This window comes from Megalobrama amblycephala, linkage group LG9 (assembly GCF_018812025.1).
Source record: "Megalobrama amblycephala isolate DHTTF-2021 linkage group LG9, ASM1881202v1, whole genome shotgun sequence".
NCBI classification, from domain to species: Eukaryota; Metazoa; Chordata; class Actinopteri; order Cypriniformes; family Xenocyprididae; genus Megalobrama; species Megalobrama amblycephala.
In genome coordinates, this window is record NC_063052.1 from 32431429 (window position 1) to 32452871 (window position 21443).

Here is a 21443-nt window from a genome sequence, read left to right on the forward strand (position 1 = left end):
CAGTATAATGGATCTGTGCATTTGGTGTAAAAAAAAAAAAAAAAAAGTGGCAGCAGCCTAATAAACCTACCTGCTGCTCTGTCATTAATGTGAATCAAACAAAAGAGAAAATAACTTACTATTCTAGACTGAACAACTTTTTTTAGCTTTAATAAGAATACATTTTATATTTAATTCAGAAGGTGAAGACTATGCAATATTTGCTGTACTATGCAAAATTTCTATACTAATTCTATCTACATGTTAAAAAAATTGATTTACTCACCCTCAAGCCATCCTAGGTGTATTCTTTCAGACAAACACAATTGGAGTTATATTAAAAAATATCTTGGCTCTTCCAAGCTTTATAATACGGAAGAGGATTAGGGCCAAGCAATAATAAAAAAATAAAACCATCTCGAGATTAAAGTTGTTAAATTTTGAGAAAAAACTCGTTAAATTTTGAGAAAAAAAAGTCTAAATAAAATGTTGAGAAAAAACTCATTAAATTTCGAGAAAAAAGTCGAGATAAAATGTTGAGAATAAACTCGTTAAATTACGAGAAAAAAATCGTTAAATTCCAAGAAAAAAGTTGTTAAATTACGAGAACAAATTCATTAAATTATGAGAAAAATGTCATTAAATTTCGAGAAAAAAGTCGAGATCAAATGTTGAGAATAAACTCATTAAATTATGAGAATAAAATCATTAAATTATGAGAAAAAAGTCGTTAAATTATGAGAACAAATTCATAATTTAACGAATTTGTTCTCGTAATTTAACGACTTTTTTCCTCATAATTTAATGATTTTATTCTCAACATTTTATCTCGACTTTTTTCTCGAAATTTAACAACTTTAATCTCAAGATGGTTTTATTTTTTATTATTGCTTGGTCCTAATCCTCTTCCGTATTATAATGGTAGTGAATGCCACTAATGATTTTGAAGCCCAGAAAAGTGCATCCACCCATCATAAAAGTAATCCATACGGCTCCAGAGGGTTAATAAAGGCCTTCTGAAGCGATGTGATGGGATTTTGTAAGAAAACAAACAAACAAACAAACAAACAGGGCAACAAACCCAAGCTCCTCTTCTCTTATATCGAAATCCTCTGACATTTCTTTTAAAAATTCTTGTTTTAGACTTCTAATTTGTGACCTGTATTTTGTTTTGCTCTATCCTTTCCGCATTTGTTAAATATGTCATCCGTCACGTCAGAGCTTCCACTTCTGCCATAAGTCGGAAGTTGCGTACGGATGTTTGCTGGAAGTTGGTTATTATATTTTATAAAGTTGTAAATAATTATATATTTCTTACAAAAACCCATAGCTTTGCTTCAGAAGGCCTTTATTAACCCCCTGGAGATGTGTGGATTACTTTTATGATGGATAGATATACTTTTTTGGGCTTCAAAATCATTAGCACCATTCACTACCATTATAAAGCTTGGAAGAGCCAGGATATTTTTTATTGTGTTCATCTGAGAGAAGATAGTCATATACACCTAGGATGGCTTGAGTGAGTTAAAACCTGGAATAATTTTCATTTTTGTGTGAACTATCACTTTAAATACACCTATTGTACCTGAAAAACTTTAAATTTAATTCATATTTCTGTTATATTGTATTTGTCCTATTGTTTGTAATTTGCTTCTTATTTTCTTATTTTTAATAACAGAAATGAGATAACACAAAATAACTATCACGAGATATATGAAATAAAATTTCTCATTTCGTGAAATAAGAATTTGGTCATATCGTCCAGCCCTAACTGAAAGAGAGTTCAGCTGGACATAGAGACCATCTGCTCTAAAAATGACAACACCATACAGTACCTTGCCAGGGACCACAGCGCGAGAGAAGAGTTTGTTGAGCTGGACGAGCTCGTTAGGAGTCGTGTCAAACTTCAACGCAATGCTGTTGAGTGTGTCCCGGGACTCCACCTAGAGTTGAGGCACACAAAAACAAAAGTTAGATATCATTTTATAAGCTAAAAAAAGTTCTAAAATGAAGACATCAGCTTCCAAGTAACACGGCTGACTAAGCTTTTAAATCTGTTGGAACAGCAAATCAAGGCCCCTGTGAAAACCGACCAATGCATTTTATGAGACGTCCACCTGTAACACAACACATCATCTAAAATTAAAGTTCCCTTTCTCTCTTATCCGTCTGAAAAAAGTGCAATATTAAAACAAAAACAAAGCATTATTTTATTTTCGTAACTGCTACATTTATCCAGTGTCATCCAGTATGTAAAATACACAATAAAAATCTAACTGTATAAGTCAAAATGATTAAACCCACAGCAACCAACCAGTTTAAATGTGATTTTGCCCATTAAAACCTAATGGTTATGTCCAAAATCAAAATTGTCCATAACAAAACAGCTTTTATGTAAGCTCTAACTCACTAGGTGTTAAATCAATATCTTTCAAACTTGTTCAGAAGCACGTGGTTTGATTGTAGCTGAAGAGCTCTAACCTTCTCTCGAGATACAATATCTGTCCTTCAGTGCCATGGGGAGATGATTGTATGCTTTGCAAATAGCATTCAAGAATCTCTAAATGTCAGGTTAAACACACAAAAGAGAGCACAGAGGGACGTATTGAGCCGGCTCCATGATGACCACCGAGTCTGAAAAGCTTTAAAAATATCTCACCCAATAAAAACAAAAGCATCTTTATGCCACAAAAGACGTGATTTGATGAAACATTATAGAAACATAACACCTATAGAAATGACATGCCATAAAAAAAGCATTCAGTGAATCAGTCATTATCTCGAGACAAATTATAATTGAGGGCTTTCATATCGCATGATGCATGAGTGTGTTTACTGCAATGTCGACAATGAGGAATTCATCCTCTGATGGCTCGTCGCAGTGGCAAGATGTCACATTTGTACGTTTTGATAAATCCCCAGGTGGCAGGATCTCAGATCTCCGGATCACTCAGTCACCTGATCCAAATCATTGATTCTCATTGGGTATCGCTTACAGTCCAACAGCCGGACATAAATAATTGAGGGCCATCTCTCCGTCTGCATTCAATTTATCCTTCAGAGGGACCCTGAGTTCACTGATGAGTTTCACACACATTTGCATATATACATTTCATCTTCTGTTCATGTATATGTTCGTTTATCTGTGTGTGTGCGTGTGTGTGTGTAAGTTTAATATAGTTTGGATATAATAAACTGTCCATTTCAAAAGATATCTTTTTCAACAAGAAATAGTTTTTCATCAAATCTTCTATCCACGTGCGAACCCCGCTTCCAATATCTGCTATGGAATGAAAACTCATATGAGGTACATGGATCTCATCACAACAGTAGGAATGAAGTACAATCGCTGTGTAGCTCTAAGAGCATTGATTGATTACACCCATCAATCTCTGTGGTCACAGGGCCACAAATCACTATGATTGGTTGGTGTGGATATTAGGGTGTGCAATTACAGAGGGAAAGTGTACGGTTTCACAACACTGACAATAAGAAAGAGAAAGGTGGGGGCTTGGTTACAAAACAGCAACAGTAACAGCTTCAAAAACTTCTGGAAATTCTTTTTAATCCCTTCATAGCAGTTTCATACCAACTTTTTCAGTGACCAGGGAATATATTAAAGGTTGAAATCGATAACCTAATCCCAAGTATTAAAATTTGGCATGTAACTTGCACCATTTGTGCCAAAGACATGAATGAGACTATCATTTTGAGGAGAGGAGAGCTATTCCTTTCCCAAGTTATCAGACGATTTTCTCCTGATGGATGATAAAATTGAACAAAAAAATACCATAGACTGGACCAAAGCCTGGGAGAAATTCATAGAGAATAGCAACCACCCAGCAACCACCCAGATTGCCATAGCAACTGCATAGCAACACCTGAAAGGGTACCACTCACATTTTTTTTCTCTATAAAATCTAGTTTTTGATACCGATATCATACAGTATATTGTAAAATTTATACTACTCACATGAAACCTTGAATTTAACATGTTTTAAGCAAAATCAGACATCAGAACAACAGCAGCCTAATGTTTGAAAAAAATCGATCAGGATCTATTATCGTTAACTGAACCTTAAACTATTAAAAAAAATGTTAATTGAGATAAAGTTGAAATAAAATGTAAACATTAGATGAAAAACTTTACAAATTACAAATGTTGCCTTGACAACTAACTGAAATTTGAACAGTTTAAGTTGAAGCAGTAAAATTACTAACTGGAAATAAATTAAACTAAAATTTATATTAATATAAAAATAAAATAAAACCCTAAATAGTAATATTCAAAAAGAACTAAAACTCTTAAAAATGACAAAAGCACCTAACAAAATTACTAAAAAGTAAACAAAAATTTTAAATGAAAACTGAAAATATAAAAATCAAAGCTAATACAAAATATTAAAAAATAAATAATAGAAATAAATTATACTAAAATAATACTGGTGATATTATCTAATTTCAATATTGGTTTAAATCAATGATATAACTGATATAAAATAAACTACATTCACAAAATATAAAAAACCCCCAAAAAACTACAAAATAGAAACATAAAATAAAATCCATGTGCTGTATGTATACACACAGACTTTCTAAATAAACCTCTATTCCATGCACTTAAAGGTCTGGCTAAAAGATAGCAGGCTGACAGAAGCACCAGTCAGCTGCCACCTCATCTCCCAGCATCCCCGGCAATGCCACTGTTACCATGGAGAAAGTCACCACCTGATTTGAGGTCATCTCAAGAGCATATGAAAAAGCTCTCTCTTGCTTTCGCTTTCTCTCTCTCTCTCTTTCTCAAATCATTTAAAATGATAAAGGCAGGAGAAAGGCATGTTTCTGCAAAGACTTTAAATGCTCACACAATAAGATATCACACAATCTCCTAATATAGAGTCATTTTATTATGTGTGGTACATATTTTCCTGTCATAACACCTTGCTTCCCAGCTGCAAAAAGACAGCAGGTAAACTACTGTACCATGAATAAGAGCAATTAAAGTCTTTCCTGCAGCACATACTAACAGCTCTGCAGAGTGAATGAATCATACCTGATGTGCAAGCACACATTTCCATCCCAAACATAATTACATACATGCGGCTTTGTGTACACACACTCATCCTTAGTCAAGCGCACAAACACACACACACCGGTGCATTATGTAAACAAAGCCACCTGGATCAGACAGACAACACCTACTACTCACCACATACTCCATGGTGCCTTTGGGCCTCTGGAAGGATATCCTCCGAACATCTTTCCTCTCCAGCGCACTCTTTTTCTGCCCGGTGTCTGAAAGTAAACGAGGGAGAGCGCGGGTTACGCTAGTCATGGTCCTCCTCTCTCTTCTCATCTCCTCTGCGCTCCGCACGGTCTGTTTCCCCCCCACCCCTTGCGTTTGTTCGTCCGTTAGCACCAGCCGCGGAGCGACAGAGAGAGAGAGGAAGCTTGCAGCCCAGTCGGCTAGTTAGTCCGCCTGCCTGCACACAGGGGAGTGGCTCTCGGCTATCACGGTGTGCTTGGATACACCGGTCTACTGGGACGTCAGACTCGACCTGTGGGTCTAAGTGTCTTGGCGACAAGAAAATGCCATTAAACAGTAGAGATGTTTTACGAAGCGTTATAAATGTCATTTTTATGAGCATACTTGTGTGGGGATCAATGCACTATGCCAGCTGATACCATATGTTAACGTCTGAGAGTTTATAGCACAGCAGATTTGATTCTGATATTTTGGCCTGCCTAATAAAATAAACTACACTTGCATTTGGGTGATTTATGTTTGGATGATTAAAATAGGCACGACATTAAAAAGAAATGATATTGTGATCATCTTCACTCTCAATGGTTTTCTGATTTTTTTCTCTCTCTACACTATAAAAAAATGCCCTAATTCAACTTAAAAACTTAAGTTGTAAACTTACATTTTTAAGTAGCTATAAACAAACTGGCTGTACAAGTCATTATTTTGAGTTAAAGTAATGGAAAATCATATTGTCATGACTCACTGATCTTATTTTTAACAGTGAATCGTTCTGTTTTGAAGTTTATTGATCTGTCACAGTGTTGTGGTTCCTTATTATTTTTATGTATAATGTATTAAAACAAAATATAAAAATAAATTATGTAAATATAAAATAATGTAAAAGTAAAAGCAGTAAATGCCTATTCCTTGCCTAATACTCCAATTTTGTTTCAACTATAAAAATCCATCATAAAAACATCACAAGTTCTAAACCAGCTGGTGGTTTGGTTCCATCCGGGCCGCGGGACATAATTGCGGCATGTTATCGTTTCTACAGTACAAGCGACACACACCACAAGTGCTCAGTGTCATTTACGGTAATGATTTTTCGGTGCTACATTATGTAATATTTTTTTATCTAGAACCAAAGCCGCTTCATTCAAGCCCTTATTCGCTCCGAGTGCATTGTTTTTCTCTCCCACTAGAGATGCTAAACCGCCACATTAAGAGTTGTAGATGATGGGGTTATTTTAACAACAGTAGCAGAAACAAAAAATAATAGCCTGATAAAACATCTGATCTTACCTTTTTTATATTCATATCCATTTTGGAGAAATAATTACATTTTTTGGTGAATACTGGTTAAAATTCTTAGATCACTGCTTTGGCTCTCGGGGCCCAAGATTCTCATCTTTGAGTGTTTAAAATTTTTTTCCTTTTACAAAGTACTACGGTTGCCACGATGGAAATGTATAACTGTTCCAAAAAAGTATTATCTGGACCTCCGCTGGGATGGAAATATAGAGACTGGACCTCTTGGAACTGTAATTGAATACTAAACTATGCAACTCTATTTAAAAAAAAATAAAAATAAAAAAGAATAATCTTACAATTTTATAGAGCATAATTTCCAATCAAACTGTAATTTTGTTAAATTATGCAAAAAAAATTTAAAAAATTGTAATTGTGTCTATTTTGTATATCTAAAATGCAAGACGATGGAGTCAAACAGATTAAATAAACTAGTCTATGACTGCAAAAGGTGTGTTCTAAAAATTTATTTTCTAAAAATCCCACATGCCCGAAAGTGGCCATAGTTGAAAAATATACTAATATATCTATAACAAAACAAAACTCATTAGTTATAGAATAAACATTGTAGCTTTGATTTCTGCAAAACTATAACGCATGTCATTCATAAAACTGAACAAATTCCATTTCCCCTTGTCTGTTTATTCATTAAATATTGATGATTAAAATATTTTATTGTGTCTAAACCAATTCCACAGAATACCACAGATTTTGCAGAAAATGTGAGCAACGTCATTAGTGATATACTAATAATCAAACATACTGCACAATGTAAAAAAAATGTCTTTTTAATTTTTTTTTTTTTTTTTTCCCCAAACTTCTCGGTATTTATGAATTGCAGATTCTGTTATATTTAAAAAAAGACCATTTACATTCAAATTTTGGGACTGGTTTTTGAAAGAATTCTCTTGCTCACAAAGGCTGCATTTATTTGATGAAAAATAAAACAGTAATATTGTGAAATATTAAAATTTAAAAGAATTGTTTCTATTTAAATATATATAAAAATGTAATGTATTCCTGAGAACTGCATTTATTTGAAATATATATTTTTTGTAACATAGAAAAGTCTTTGCTGTCACTTTTGATTAATTTAATGCATCCTTTGCTGAATGAAAAAAAATGTCTTACTGACCCCAAACTTTTGAACAGTATTGTAATACCAAAACCTGAATTTACAGTTGACACAAGCAGCCCACAAACACTGGTCTAAAAGAAAAGTGACAGCCTTTCCCCTTGCTATCTGTTCAGGACAATAAATCACTGCTCTGAGCCTCTTATTATCTTGGCACCTTTGGCCATGACGGGTTATTTTTAGAAGCAGGTTCCCAACAGTGGCGGAAATGGCTCCCTGACTGATTCTCACGAGCAGATGCCTTCACAGACGCTCGCCGACGGGGGTGAAGGGTCTTTGGGTGAGAATGGAAGGTGTCCGCTTTGGCACAGGCTTCCTGTGGAGTTTAGTTACAATTCACCCTAGACAAACTAATCACGCTCACCTAGAAAAGTACAAGCTGTTGGGATACAACAGGTGCGATTCAGAATTGAGCATTCCTGATCGCCTTTATCTGGGAGCTGAACATTCAGTTCATACTGACCTTGAGACAGGGCTGTACAGTGTACAGACATATAAAATCGATACAATATAAAATCGATCTGTGCGATGTACAAATTGACCTCAGTAGCACACGTGTGACACAGTTTTGTGTGCGAGACAGCTTGTTTGTGTGATGTGAGTGTTTGTCGTGTGCTTTTTTTGGTGTCAGGTTGATCTGCATGATTAACTGAAACTGAAATCAAGATTTGGCTTAATGCGATTATGAAATTGTAAAGTTTCAATTAAATAAATATATGCACAGTGTGTTTCATGATGAAGTGCACTGTGAACAAGTTACTTTTAAAGGTGCCCTAGAATTAAAAATTTAATTTATCTTGGCATAGTTGAATAACAAGAGTTCAGTACATGGAAATGACATACAGTGAGTTTCAAACTCCATTGTTTCCTCCTTCTTATATAAATCTCATTTGTTTAAAAGACCTCCGACGAACAGGCGAATCTCAACATAACACCGACTGTTACGTAACAGTCGGGGTGTATGCCCCCAATATTTGCATATGCCAGCTCATGTTCAAGCATTAGACAAGGGCAGGACGTCTGGATGTGTATAGCTGAATCATCGGACTAGGTAAGCAAGCAAGGACAACAGCGAAAAATGACAGATGGAGCAATAATAACTGACATGATCCATGATAACATGATATTTTTAGTGATATTTGTAAATTGTCTTTCTAAGTGTTTCGTTAGCATGTTGCTAATGTACTGTTAAATGTGGTTAAAGTTACCATCGTTTCTTACTGTATTCACGGAGACAAGACTGTTGTTATTTTCATTATTAAACACTTGCACTCTGTATAATTCATAAACACAACTTCATTCTTTATAAATCTCTCCAACAGTGTGTAATGTTAGCTTTAGCCACAGAGCACCATCAAACTCATTCAGAATCAAATGTAAACATCCAAATAAATACCATACTTACGCGATTAGACATGCTGTATGACGAACACTTTGTAAAGAACAATTTGAGGGTTATATTAGCTGTGTGAACTTTGTTTATGCTGTTAAAGGCAAGCGCGAGCTCCGTGGGCGGGGAGCGTGAGCATTTAAAGGGGCCGCAGCCTAAATCGGCTCATATTTAATGATGCCTCAAAATAGGCAGTTAAAAAAATTTATTAAAAAAAAAATCTTTGGGGTATTTTGAGCTGAAACTTCACAGACACATTCAGGGGACACCTTAGACTTGTATTACATCTTTTAAAAAGACGTTCTACGGCACCTTTAAAAGTAATGCATTACAATATTGCTTAGTTACTTTTTATGGAAAATAATTTTAGATTACATTTTGTGTTACTTTTTCTCAACTGGGCTGGGCTTGATTTTTTTTTTTTTTTATAACAAAAGAACAAACACAAAAGTTCTATTTTTGCAAAGGTTAAGGCCCATTCAGACCAAAAGTTAAATGAATAAGCCTCAGGCTGAAGGAAATGCAAATTATCACCTGTACATGCTTCTACATTTTTATCATTGCTTTGTTTGTTTTGGGGGGTTTTGTCGCAGATCAAAGTCATTTTTGCTTGTTAGTATAGTTTAATTGGATCATCGAAGGTCAGCAGCAAAGACATTGGTTAATAAAGTGAGATTATACATAAAGTATATTTGTGTCTTTTAACATATTTAATTATGGCAATAATATTGGGTAATATTCTGAGTTTGCATTTCACTGTTTTTAATCATTTTGTGGAATACTGAATCTGTAAATGAGATGAGTAAATGCTCATATTTAGTCTAGAACAGCATTAAGCATCATGTTTACATGGCCAGATATTTTGTTGTAAATTTAAAAGTAATGCATTACTTTGCTAGTTACTTGAAAAAAGTAATCTGATTACATAACTCATGTTACTTGTAATGCGTTACCCCCAACACTGCTTATAATATGCATTTGAAAATGCAACATGCGCCAAACATTGTTCCAAACTTGTAATGAGATGCGTTTACAAACCTATTGTCCAACAAAAGAGATCATTTAATGACATGCTTTTACTCCAAACTCACTTCACAGCGTCAGTCAAGTGATTAAAATGATTCTTTTGTGATCTGATGTGGCTTCTCATCATAGACAGAGGCAGAAATGGTATTATTTTATAGTATTATATTTCAGTGATAAAGGCTATGTCGATTAGCACTGCATTAAATATACTTTATTCTTATGAAAATACCTGAGATGTCTAGAAGAACACAGATAAACTGTATATTGTCGCAATCGTATTTTTTTTGTCTTCACGTTTCATTGGTCAGAACGGCTCTATCAGTGTTTCATTCTGCTAGCAAGAGCTGGAGGCGTTTATCCATATAAAGGGTTTTCTGGAACGTCATAAGGTTTATGACTTCTATGAGTCTCACTTGTGGAGTTTCTGCGCTAGGGCGCCCTCTAGCTACGAGTATGAAAAATACATTATACATGCGTGTACTCATTATTGCTCCCAGTCACAACCCCCTATTTTGGGTTAAAAAAAAGGAAAAATAATAATTTAAATGTTGATGTTGTTTGGATTGTGGTTAGTGATTTTGGGATATGTAAACAAAACTGACTTAATGTTAAGCAAGAGGTGCTACATTCCATTTGTGGCAAATTAAGAAAATGTTCATCTGAAAACATTTCTTGGTATGCCCTGTATAGAACATAATGTCCTTTATTGGTCACATGCCTGTTTAAGTGTTGAACTGCACTACTTGTGGTTGTTTTCAGAGATGGTAACAGATATTTTATACTTGTGCTACACTTGTGTGCCAACAAAGTTTTTGACCTCTATAGCACCAGTGCGATGTGCAAAAAAAAAAGAAAAATTACGTACAGCCCTGCCTTGAGGGAACATAAAAATTAAACTAACAAGTTCTTCAAAAGTAAATCATGACTGCTATCACTAGTTACATATTCAGAGTATAAGAGAGAACATCTCTTAACTAGGCTGAGTGTGCAAAACTAACTAATTCTCATCAAAAGACTACTCAAGGGATGATATACCTTCCAACTCGCCAGCCTCAAATGGTTCTTCATTATTCAAAGATTAAAGGAAGCTGGAGTGCCAATTAAAGTCATTCTTACTCAGTGTAAGCCTGATGTAAAGACAGCGTACCAGGACTGTTTGAAATGCCAGCTGCACACTTCAACCCAAATGAGACCCCAGGGATTCCTCTGTCAAAGTACCTGAGCTAGAGGCTGGAAGGTGCTGAGGATAAAGCACGCGCATTAAAAACACGACTTATGCAGGCCGATTTACACTATGGTGTCCCTTTTGTCTCATAAATGTCCCATTATAATGAAACTGCAAGGGCCAGCAGTTTAAACCAAGCCTTAAAGGGACCAGATATTGGGAAAGAATTATTTTACTTGCTCAGTTCAGAGCACCGTTTAGACACAAACTTTCAAGAACTTCCAGATGAATACTAAGCTGAAAAAAGGCCTTTCCAAAACTGTCATGTTATGATGTTAGAACCATGAGCTTATTAACATGACCACCTACATAATACACATGAACGTCTATTCAGTATTCAGCAACTTGACTCACCCTAATAAACTGCATTATGCGGACGGTAACCAATCATGACAGAGGTAATTTACATAGAGAAGTCTTAATGGTACATTAGTAAAAACAGCCTGTTTAATTCTGAGGATCAGAGAAGGGTGAAAAATAGTAATGCAAGCATAAATTATGACTGAACATTGCAGCCTTTTTAGGGGGCATTATTGTGGCTTTTAAATTACCTATTAAAGAAATAAATCGTCCAAAATTGATTCACCATCCACATCTAAAACAGCATGCTGCTTGGAATTACATGCTGATCTTTTTATTTACTGAACTATTTACTATAGAAAAGTGACTGGTATCACTAAAACAAGGGAATTGATGGCTTTCATTTTACCAATATGCATTGCGTCAGGCTGACAAATGTTTATCTAGAGGGAGGATATGGCCGCCTAAATAATGATTCTTACATTCAGATTAAAAAACACTTTTAAACAGATTTATGTCTGCATATGAACTCTGGACTGCAGCATCTGTTCTCTTGCGGGTTTGCTGCATGGAGACAAAAGCGGGGAGGGTTGAAAAGTGTTAAGGTCAGCTGTGAGAAACACCAACTCAGCAGTCTGCTGTCTCCTCCTATCACCTGTCACATTACAGGGAAGCGGAGCAGGACCCTGGAGTCATTACATGGATTTATGAACTGCTGTCAATCAAAGTGTCCGTCACTCCCTACACTCCCCGGCTGCAGGATTGCACGAGTTACTCAAATAAACTCAATCTTGAGTGTCTCCACAGCTTTCAGTTGCTTTAAGAGTGGAGATTGATTATTGCTGAAAAGAGGTAGAAGGTATCTGGATTTATTATAAGCCTGTTTAAAATTAAATAAATAAAATAAAAATAAAATATAAACTTGGTATGTAATCGCCCAGAATACCCTAGCAACCACACATATTAAAACATGCTTCAAAAATGTTACCAAGAATTTGAAATCTTCCCATGTTTCACACATTTAAGCAGATCCTCAATTTGTTTGCTCAAATCATCGGCATATTCTAATGGAGGACATCTATTACAGCAAGAAAACAGCCAGCCTGGAATCAGAATAAATCACTTTTAGTGAATCTACAACAAGTTCATTGGCAAGTTTAGATTTGTGCTTCATATATCGAGTCAAATTATCCTTGCCCATAGCAGCCTCACTTTGCTTCTGCAATAAATCTGTGATGTATGCCATGCAATCCTGCTGAGCTGCAAAATAACATTTAAAATGCATAGTTTAAACAGCTCCACTACATACCGGTTTTGAACATGCTTGCAGCTACATCAACGAAAATCAATTAAGAAAATAAAAAATGTACTCCAATACGAGAAGACAAGCTCTTTCATTTGTGTTATGCTGCTTTAGCCAGGAATTTTGGACTCTTGAATCTCGACTAAAACTTTTGACAGCTGGCATGATGCCTGGAAAGGGAAAAGTAGGTCACATTTACCTCTATCACAAGGCAAGTCAACAACAGGCAAGCATGTCCGCAAGCTTTGTTGTTTTTATTTATTTTATATTAACTTATAATAATAACAATATAATAACAATAATTATAATGTACACATTAAAACAATAGTATTATTTATTACAGAATGGAAAAACACAAATTTAGTTAAAAACATTGATTAACCAGTATTGTTTACAATAATTAATGTTACTTATAGGAGACTTACTGCAAGTTTAATACACCCTCTGCTGGCTCATCTTAGTAGTGTCTGAAAATAGTTAACCCATTAGTGTCCAAACCTTGATAAATCCTCAAAGAAAACCAACAATTTGCATTACTTATTATTTTATATTAATGTCACTTACTGTAATTAATTTGAATAAATGAAACCGTATGAAAAAACACTCTAATATCTAATTAGCCAAATCACATGGCAGCAGCTCAATGCATTTAGGCATGTAGACATGGTCAAGACTATCTGCTAAAGTTCAAACTGAGCATCAGAATGGGGAAGAAAAGTGATTCAAATGATTTTGAACGTGACATTGTTGTTAGTGCTAGATGAGCTGGTTTGAGTATTTTAGAAACTGCTGATCTACTGGGATTTTCTCACACAACCATCTCTAGGATTTACAGAGAATGGTCCAAAAAAAAGAGAGGTAGCGGCAGTTCTGTGGATGAAAATGCCTTGTTGGTGCCAAAGGTCAGAGGAGAATGGCCAGACCATGCTGATAGAAAGGCAACAGTAACTCAAATAACCACTCGTTACAGCCGAGGTCTGCAGAAGAACATCTCTGAATGCTCAACACGTAGGACCTTGAAGCAGATGGGCTACAGCAGCAAAGGACAGACCGGTGCTACTCCTGTCAGCTGAGAACAGGAAACTGAGGCCACAATTTGCACAAGCTCACCAAAACTGGACAACAGAAGATTGGGGGAAAAAAAAAGTTGCCTGGTCTGATTAGTCTTGATTTCTGCAGCGATGTTCAGATGGTTGGGTCAGAATTTGGCATAAACAACATGAAAGCATGGAACCATCCTGCCTTGTATCAACGCTTCAGGCTGGTGGTGGTGTAATAGTGTGAGGGAGATTTTCTTGGCAAACTTTGGGCCCTTTAGTACCAATTAAGCATTATTTAAACACCACAGCCAACCTGAGTATTGTTGCTGACCATGTCCATCCCTTTATGACCTCAGTGTACCATCGTCTGATGGCTACTTCCAGCAAGATAACGCTCTGTCACAAAGCTCAAATCATCTCAAACATGATAATGAGTTCACTATACTCAAACGGCCTCCACAGTCACCAGATCTCAATCCAATAGAGCACCTTTGGGATGTAGTGGAATGGGAAATTCGCATCATGAATGTGCAGCCCACAAATCTGCAGCAACTGTGCGATACTATCATGTCAATTTGGACCAAAATTTCTGAGCTATGTCTCCAGCACCTTTTTAAATCTATGCCACAAAGAATTAAGGCAAAAAGGGTCTAAACTGGTACTAGCAAGGTGTATCCAATAAAGCAGCCAGTGAATGTATATACTGTGTATCCATACAGTATATAAATATGGGCAAGTCCATAAGTTTTCACAATATCATGCAGAAAGAAAACAAATAAACAACATTTTATATGACATGTACTGAAGATTGTGTATGGGGAAGTAACACTCCCATTTTCCATCCACTCTATTTTAGTGTTTTTCTACAGAAGCTCAGCATCCACTGCACTTCACTTGAGAAGATTACTTTTTGTGAGTGTGTATGTGTGTGTTTGTGAGGGAGCTACATACGAGAGCTAATTCTGAGCTGTGAGGTTCAATCTCCAATACACTCACACACACACAGCTATAAAAGCCTTTAAAAGCCAAGAACGCCGCACTGTGCTTTTTCTTTTAACCCTTGATGTTTCTGAAAATGGACAAAGCATCCAGGACAACAAAAATACTGATTGCATCACTCATGTTCATAGAACAGCCAGTTCCATTAGATGCAAGAACAACATTTAGGAACATGTACAAATTAGTAAAGCCTCAGGGAAAAGTCTTTATCTAAGCCACACTTACTGCTGAAACATTTATAAAAGGCATTTATATGAACTCTGATGTGATGTTGCTGAAGACAGCGAACAAATCACTGTGATTAACAGCCTAATTAGTTTGACTTACGGCATCTACTACACTAGTCCGGCGGAGATCTGATCAAAGGGCTTTGATTAAAAGATCTTCTCCCTAGATAGTTAATTGGGAGAGACACCCGTCTGCTGGAGATCTAACAGCAGAACTGCATCATCAGTCACAGGAGACTGAACTGAAGCCTCAGGCTGCCGTCGACCCTGCCCTGCAGGTAACAATGAGAAACATTAGCCTTAATGGAAGCGACGCTGGGATGTCACAAAATACCTCCAGTATCTGTCCTTTGGGAAAAATCTTGCTGAAGTAATTACTGCATGCTCACAAGGTTAACTGAGCTTATGGTATAGCTGTCTGGGTATAAAACAACACCCAAATGTACGTTTACATGCTCACCTGAGGATTATGAGTGCGTTTATTCACCACCACAACAGCCAGTTCTCCTAAAATGGCCATTAGGAAGCGTAATGCATCATGTCTATTTGTAGTCGTACTCAAAAGATCAGAAGCGGCTTGAAAAGAGCTTGAAAGAGCAAGACTAGTGGATATTCAATAGATGTTTTTGTTATTACAGTGCATTATTTATGGTGAACTAACTTGCAAAATCTTCTTCTGCTAGCAACTTTCAAACTGTTTGGTCTGGAAAGCCTTCTGAACTTTGCATGACCCATGGAATCAAAGAGTAAGGTGGTTTCAATTTGCAGTGTACAATGTATTATCTTTTTCTTTAGATCAATCCCCACAAAAAGTTCAAATGGATTTTTTATTTTTGAAAATGTCTCCTCATTATGCCCTAATGAAACTGATAGTGGTGAAGCAATACTGGAAGTAAGGCTGATTGTTAAAACATAACATTTTTCATTGACCACAAAGTTGGCAAACAGTAAGTGAGGCTATATTTTGCCAAGAAAACTTGAGAAAAGTATTTCTTATTAGAAACAAGAGAAAAAGTAGATGGTAGAATGATTATTAAAGGGACAGTTCACCCAAAAATAAAAGTTCTGTCATTAATTACTCACCCTCATGTTGTACCAAACCCTTAGGCCGTGTGTCCACCAAAGCGTTTTTAGCCAGCTGAAAACGTTAGGCGCTCTGCTTAAAACGCCTATCTGTGAGCGCTTGAGAGTGCTTCTGCAGCGCAGCGTTTTTTTTCGTTGAGACGCTTTGTTGCTATGATACGGAATATCCGCGGCACTGTTACTTATAACTGATTCTGCAGGTAATTTGTTTCAGACTAAAAATGTTGACACAATGTGGAATACTTGCTATGTATGTTCGGAGACCAGCAATATCAATTTTTCATCCATTTTGTTCTGTTCTCTTCTTGTTGATGTCATTGTACAGCAAGAATGTTGTGACAGTTGGTCGGTGTTGTATTTGCCCCGCCCCTCCTCCACTCTGATTGGATGGCTGGGTAAAAAGTGACAGTGATGAGCGCAGCGTTTTACTCAAAGTTGAACATTCTTCAACTCGAGGCGACCGGTAAAAAACGCTGAGTTCTCAACGCTTGAGCGTGAAAAAGACGCTCAGCGCCTCGTTACGCTCCTGGCGTTTAAAAAACGCGGCGTTCCCATTGAAAACAATTGAAAAAGCATGCTAGTAGCTGGAAAAAAAATGTGGTGGACACACGGCCTTAAGACTTTTGTTCATCTTCGGAACACAAATGAAGATCTTTTTTAATGAAGATCTTTTTTTCTGTCCCTCCATAAACAGCTACAGGACTACCCATTTGACGCTTCAAAAAGTTCATAAAAAGATCGTAAAACTAATCCATATGATTTGAGCAGTTTAGTCCAAAATTTTCTGAAAAGACTCAATTGCTTTTTATGATGAACAGATTGAATTTAGGCTTTTATTCACATATAAACATTTCTCAACTTACACATCATTTGTGGTAAATGAAAGCTCAAGCATATTGCTTGACGTGCGAGAACCAATGAGGTTCATTCTCATGTTATGCAGCATGTTTGAGCTTCCTCAAGAACCAATGAGGTTAATTGTTGTGTTACGCATCACGTTAGAGCTTCCGGAAGAGATTTGTTCTCGCGTGTCAAGCAGGTTTGGCTGAGCTTCTGTTTATGTTTGCTGGTCAGTGTTTATATGTGAATAAAAGCCTAAATAATCATATTCGTTTGTTAAGTCTGACGTCACGTTGCAGCGCTTCCGAGTCCAAACGCTCTATCTCATATCACAAGAAAACAACAAACGGTGCTAATATACACACACGATGTGGTGTAATACTTCCGAAAAATTATAATCATAACCTTTATCTCCATACCAAAAATCCCAGATGGCCAGACAGTGATTCATCTTTTATAAATCGTTAAAATATTAATGTCTGTGACGCTGTGAACACGGAGACTGTTGTGTAGACCGGTGAATCTCAACCTTTTTTGAGTCATGGACCCCCATCATATTTGGAACCATCCTCAAGGACCCCAGAATAAAATTGGCTCGTTGGTATCATTAATGTCTGGTTTGTGACAACCAAATGCAATCAAGTATAATTTACTACTACTACTACATTTGTTGACTTGTCCTATATTTAGTCATATTGTCAGGTACATTATACATACATTATCTTCCTCTTTTACGGGAACATGTCAATGTTAAAATATACAAAAATTAATATTCAGATATTTTATAAGGACCCCCTGGCATTATGTCTAGGACCACTAGGGTTCCATGGACCCCTGGTTGAGAAACATTGGTGTAGACTGTAAGTATTTTAAATGCTTAACTTTAAAATGTTAAATGTTTAATATGAATAAATAGCGCTCAAAAACAGCCATGGAGATGGCATTCTCAAGTGAAACGAGTTGAGGCTTGGACCCAGAAATGGCGTTCCTTACGTCACGACTTAACAAGAGGATAAAGTAATCGAATCTCTTCAGACGTTTTTGACTAAACTGCTCAATTCATATGGATTAGTTTTACGATCTCTTTATGAAGCATCAAAGTGTCAGTTGTGTGGCTGTCTATGGAGGGACAGAAAGCTCTCAGATTTCATCCAATTTTTTTTTAATTTGTGTTCCGAAGATGAACGAAAGTCTTATGGGTTCTGAACAACATTAGGGTGAGTAATTAATGATTTTTGGGTGAACTAACCCTGGACATGTAAATCATGTAACCCTGAAGACTGGAGTAAAACTAGAGTGCGGAAATTAAGCTTTGCCATCACACTTGAATTATTATTATAGTCGTTTTAAATTCTAACAATATTACTGCTATTTTTGATCAAATAAATATGGCCTTGGTGAACATAAGGGACTTCTTTCAAAAACACCCAAACTATTGAACGGTAGGGTATATCTTTCGAAAAGACCAAAATACTGAGTATACCCTTTGAAATGACCAGATTCATCAAGATGTAAGTAACAGTCAAAGGGTTAAAGTGTGTTCGTTATTGTTACTATAACGGTTCTCCGTTCAGTCTAGAGGCTGGAGCATCTCTTGCAACTCAGGAGTAATTACTCTCTCTCTCTGTGTGTGTGGGTCCACAGAGGGATGAGATCCTCTTTTCTCCTCTGATTACAGTCTCAAAGGTATCCGTTTTCCTCTTACCGCAGGGCCGGCCTGCCAGTTCCTGTGCCAACACTGGATTAAGCATAACTAACAAGTCTCACTGGAATATTCCTTTCCACCGAAAGACAATTTTAATGTTAATGTTAATGTGTTCAATTTGTACTAGAAGTGTTTTCTAAGTGTTTTCTAATGCATCATAACACATTCAGTAAGTAATACTACACACCTAAAATCATTAAGTACTTAGATTAAAACAAACACATAGTGCGATTACAATACTAAAACTAAAATTAAATAGGAAAAAATACAATAGAAATGATAAAATACTAAATAATAACCCAAGATAAGCGGTTTTGCTAAGAAAGCCAAAGGAAACTCCAATCTGTTCCTTAAGAACAGATTATACCGTAATAAATCTGGGCAGATGGGTTACTGAAGAAGACATCACGCACCTAAGGTATAACCTCGCTTGAGCTCTCCACGTCGAGGACTACGAGCCTTCTGGATGTTGCTGGTATTGATCTCCTTTTCTTCTCTTATGGCTGTTCTGGTCATATTCTGTATGATGGGCGACGCCAGCAGGTCTTTGACGAATGAACCGGCATAACCCTCATCAGGGATGTCCACTGACTGGGACTTTTTCTTCAACCTAGAATAAAGAAAGGGAAAAAATGCATTTAATTTAAAGAATTTCAACCGCAATAAATCTTTTTATTTAATCTCATTTCATTTTTTTGTTGTTGTCGCTTTTACATATACACTACCTTCCAAAAATTTGGGGTACATATTTTTTAAAAGAAATTAATACTTGTATTTAGCAAGGATGCATTACGTTAATCAAAAGTGACAGTAAAGACATTGTTACAAAAGATTTCCAAGATTTACTTTCTATACATTACAGAATCCTGAAAAAAAATGTCAGTGAGAATAAGAGACCTTCAAAAACGGAGAAAAAAATCTTACCGACCCAACAACTTTTGTATGTCTTAAATTTGCGCACAATACATTTTAATTAATTTTTTACATTTATCGGTTTATTTTTCCCCTGGGGTCCAGGTTTTCTTCCCCAAAAGCATTAAGCAGTCCATGTTTGATTCTTTTAATATCTCTTTGTGAACAATGACATTAAGCATCTTTGCTGGAATACCACACAAAATCAATACATATTGCATTCTGCTTATTTTGCAGAGTGCATAAAAGTAGCCTTTAGAAAACATTTTTAGTGACTCTGTCCCTTTTGCAGATACTGCAGTAAAGGTGAAAGATGAAGACCAAGAGCTACAGATGACACAAGTGATGGGGACAGACAGGCAGCCCTGTCTAGATGCACTGACCTAGATCAAGAGAAAACAGTCTGAAGTCTCACACTCACTCATTCACCCGAGCAATGAGCTCAGGACACAGATCTCCAGGACAATAGAAAGCATAATATTGCTAAGACAATTTCATTTAGGAATTAACCAACCATTTATTGCTGTCTCCTTCTACCAACCATGTTCAACCTTAACAATCGTTATGAAAACTCAGATATCGATATTGAAAATTGTCATGGTAATGTCAATAAATACTGACAAACTAAAGCAGGCTGCTAAAGGATATTGCTGTTGACATTGGTAAAAGGGTCAAAAAAAAAAAAAAAAAAAAAAAAAAAAAAAAATCAGGTTTTTATTGTCACAGCTAGATCACCTGCTTTTATTGTCCCATAGGGAGATATTAAAATGCCATAAATCTGGGCTGGACTTATCAGCTAATGGACTCACTCTCATTTACGACATGCAATTGTCTCTGTAAATGTGAAACTGCTCGCAAGAGCCCTCTCCATGTCAACAATATTTAAGCATCAACGGCACCCAGGTCCCTCTGCAGAATGACCTAATTGCTTGTGGTTTGAGAACGTCCAGAGCAAACAAAAGAAAATTTATGGCCAACTTGCACGGAAAGAAAACAGGAAAATAAAAGCAACATTTTGGTTTGCGTTGACTATTCAAAGCACACACTCTCTGTAGTCCTTTATCAATACTAATAGCCAAGCATTACCACACGGTGTGTAAATTAGCTGATTAAAATGATGGGCAAGAAATAAAGTTTCATCAAGTGACTGCTTGCCTTCAGAACATCAAGGACACTACAGCTAAAAGCACATTCAAAGAGTCCAGTACAATACTTGCATACAAACTTACCAATAAAAGTCAGTTTCCCTTATGCATGAACCTACTGAAATAATCTCCATTTAAACACAAATTATTGCCACAAATCACACAAAACCCTTGAACATTTTTACCCTTTTACTGACATCAATTTAAACCATCCAGAAGCAGTACCAGCAATCAGTGTGCCAGTTTAAATATCTTGGCGCTATGATATCCAATGAGGGATCCATACCAGAAATTATGTCCAGCATAGCCCAGACTACAACATCACTTGCCAGATTGAAGCCAATATGGAGGAACAAGAAGTCAATCTTCCTGTATGCATGTGAATTGTGGACACTGACAGCTGAGCTTGAAAAGAAAATACAGGCCTTGGATATGCGATGCTTTCGAAAGATTCTGGGCATCAGCTGCAAAACCATGTGACCAATTAGGAAGTGTGCTACCCCATTAGGCAGCATGCTGGGCCCTATGAAGAACTCCTGGCAACTGTCAAAAGAAGGAAATTGCAGTGGCACCAG

At 36.4% G+C, this 21443-nt stretch overlaps 1 protein-coding gene across 4 annotated transcripts in view; it reads right to left on the reverse strand.

The window, feature by feature from the left end:
* The window catches only part of oxr1b (oxidation resistance 1b), a 66620-nt gene that overhangs the window by 30062 nt on the left and 15115 nt on the right, over nt 1–21443 (reverse strand). For 3 of the 4 annotated variants that reach the window (XM_048202903.1, XM_048202899.1, XM_048202900.1), the window contains exons 3-5: nt 19225–19421; nt 5189–5274; nt 1815–1922 (exon numbers count right to left, since the gene is read on the reverse strand). In XM_048202903.1, the coding sequence (XP_048058860.1) occupies nt 1815–1922; nt 5189–5274; nt 19225–19421 (391 nt within the window). Of the gene's footprint in view, nt 1–1814; nt 1923–5188; nt 5275–12923; nt 13088–13342; nt 13385–19224; nt 19422–21443 lie in introns of those variants that run through there. The other variant, XM_048202904.1, reaches the window with a different exon arrangement.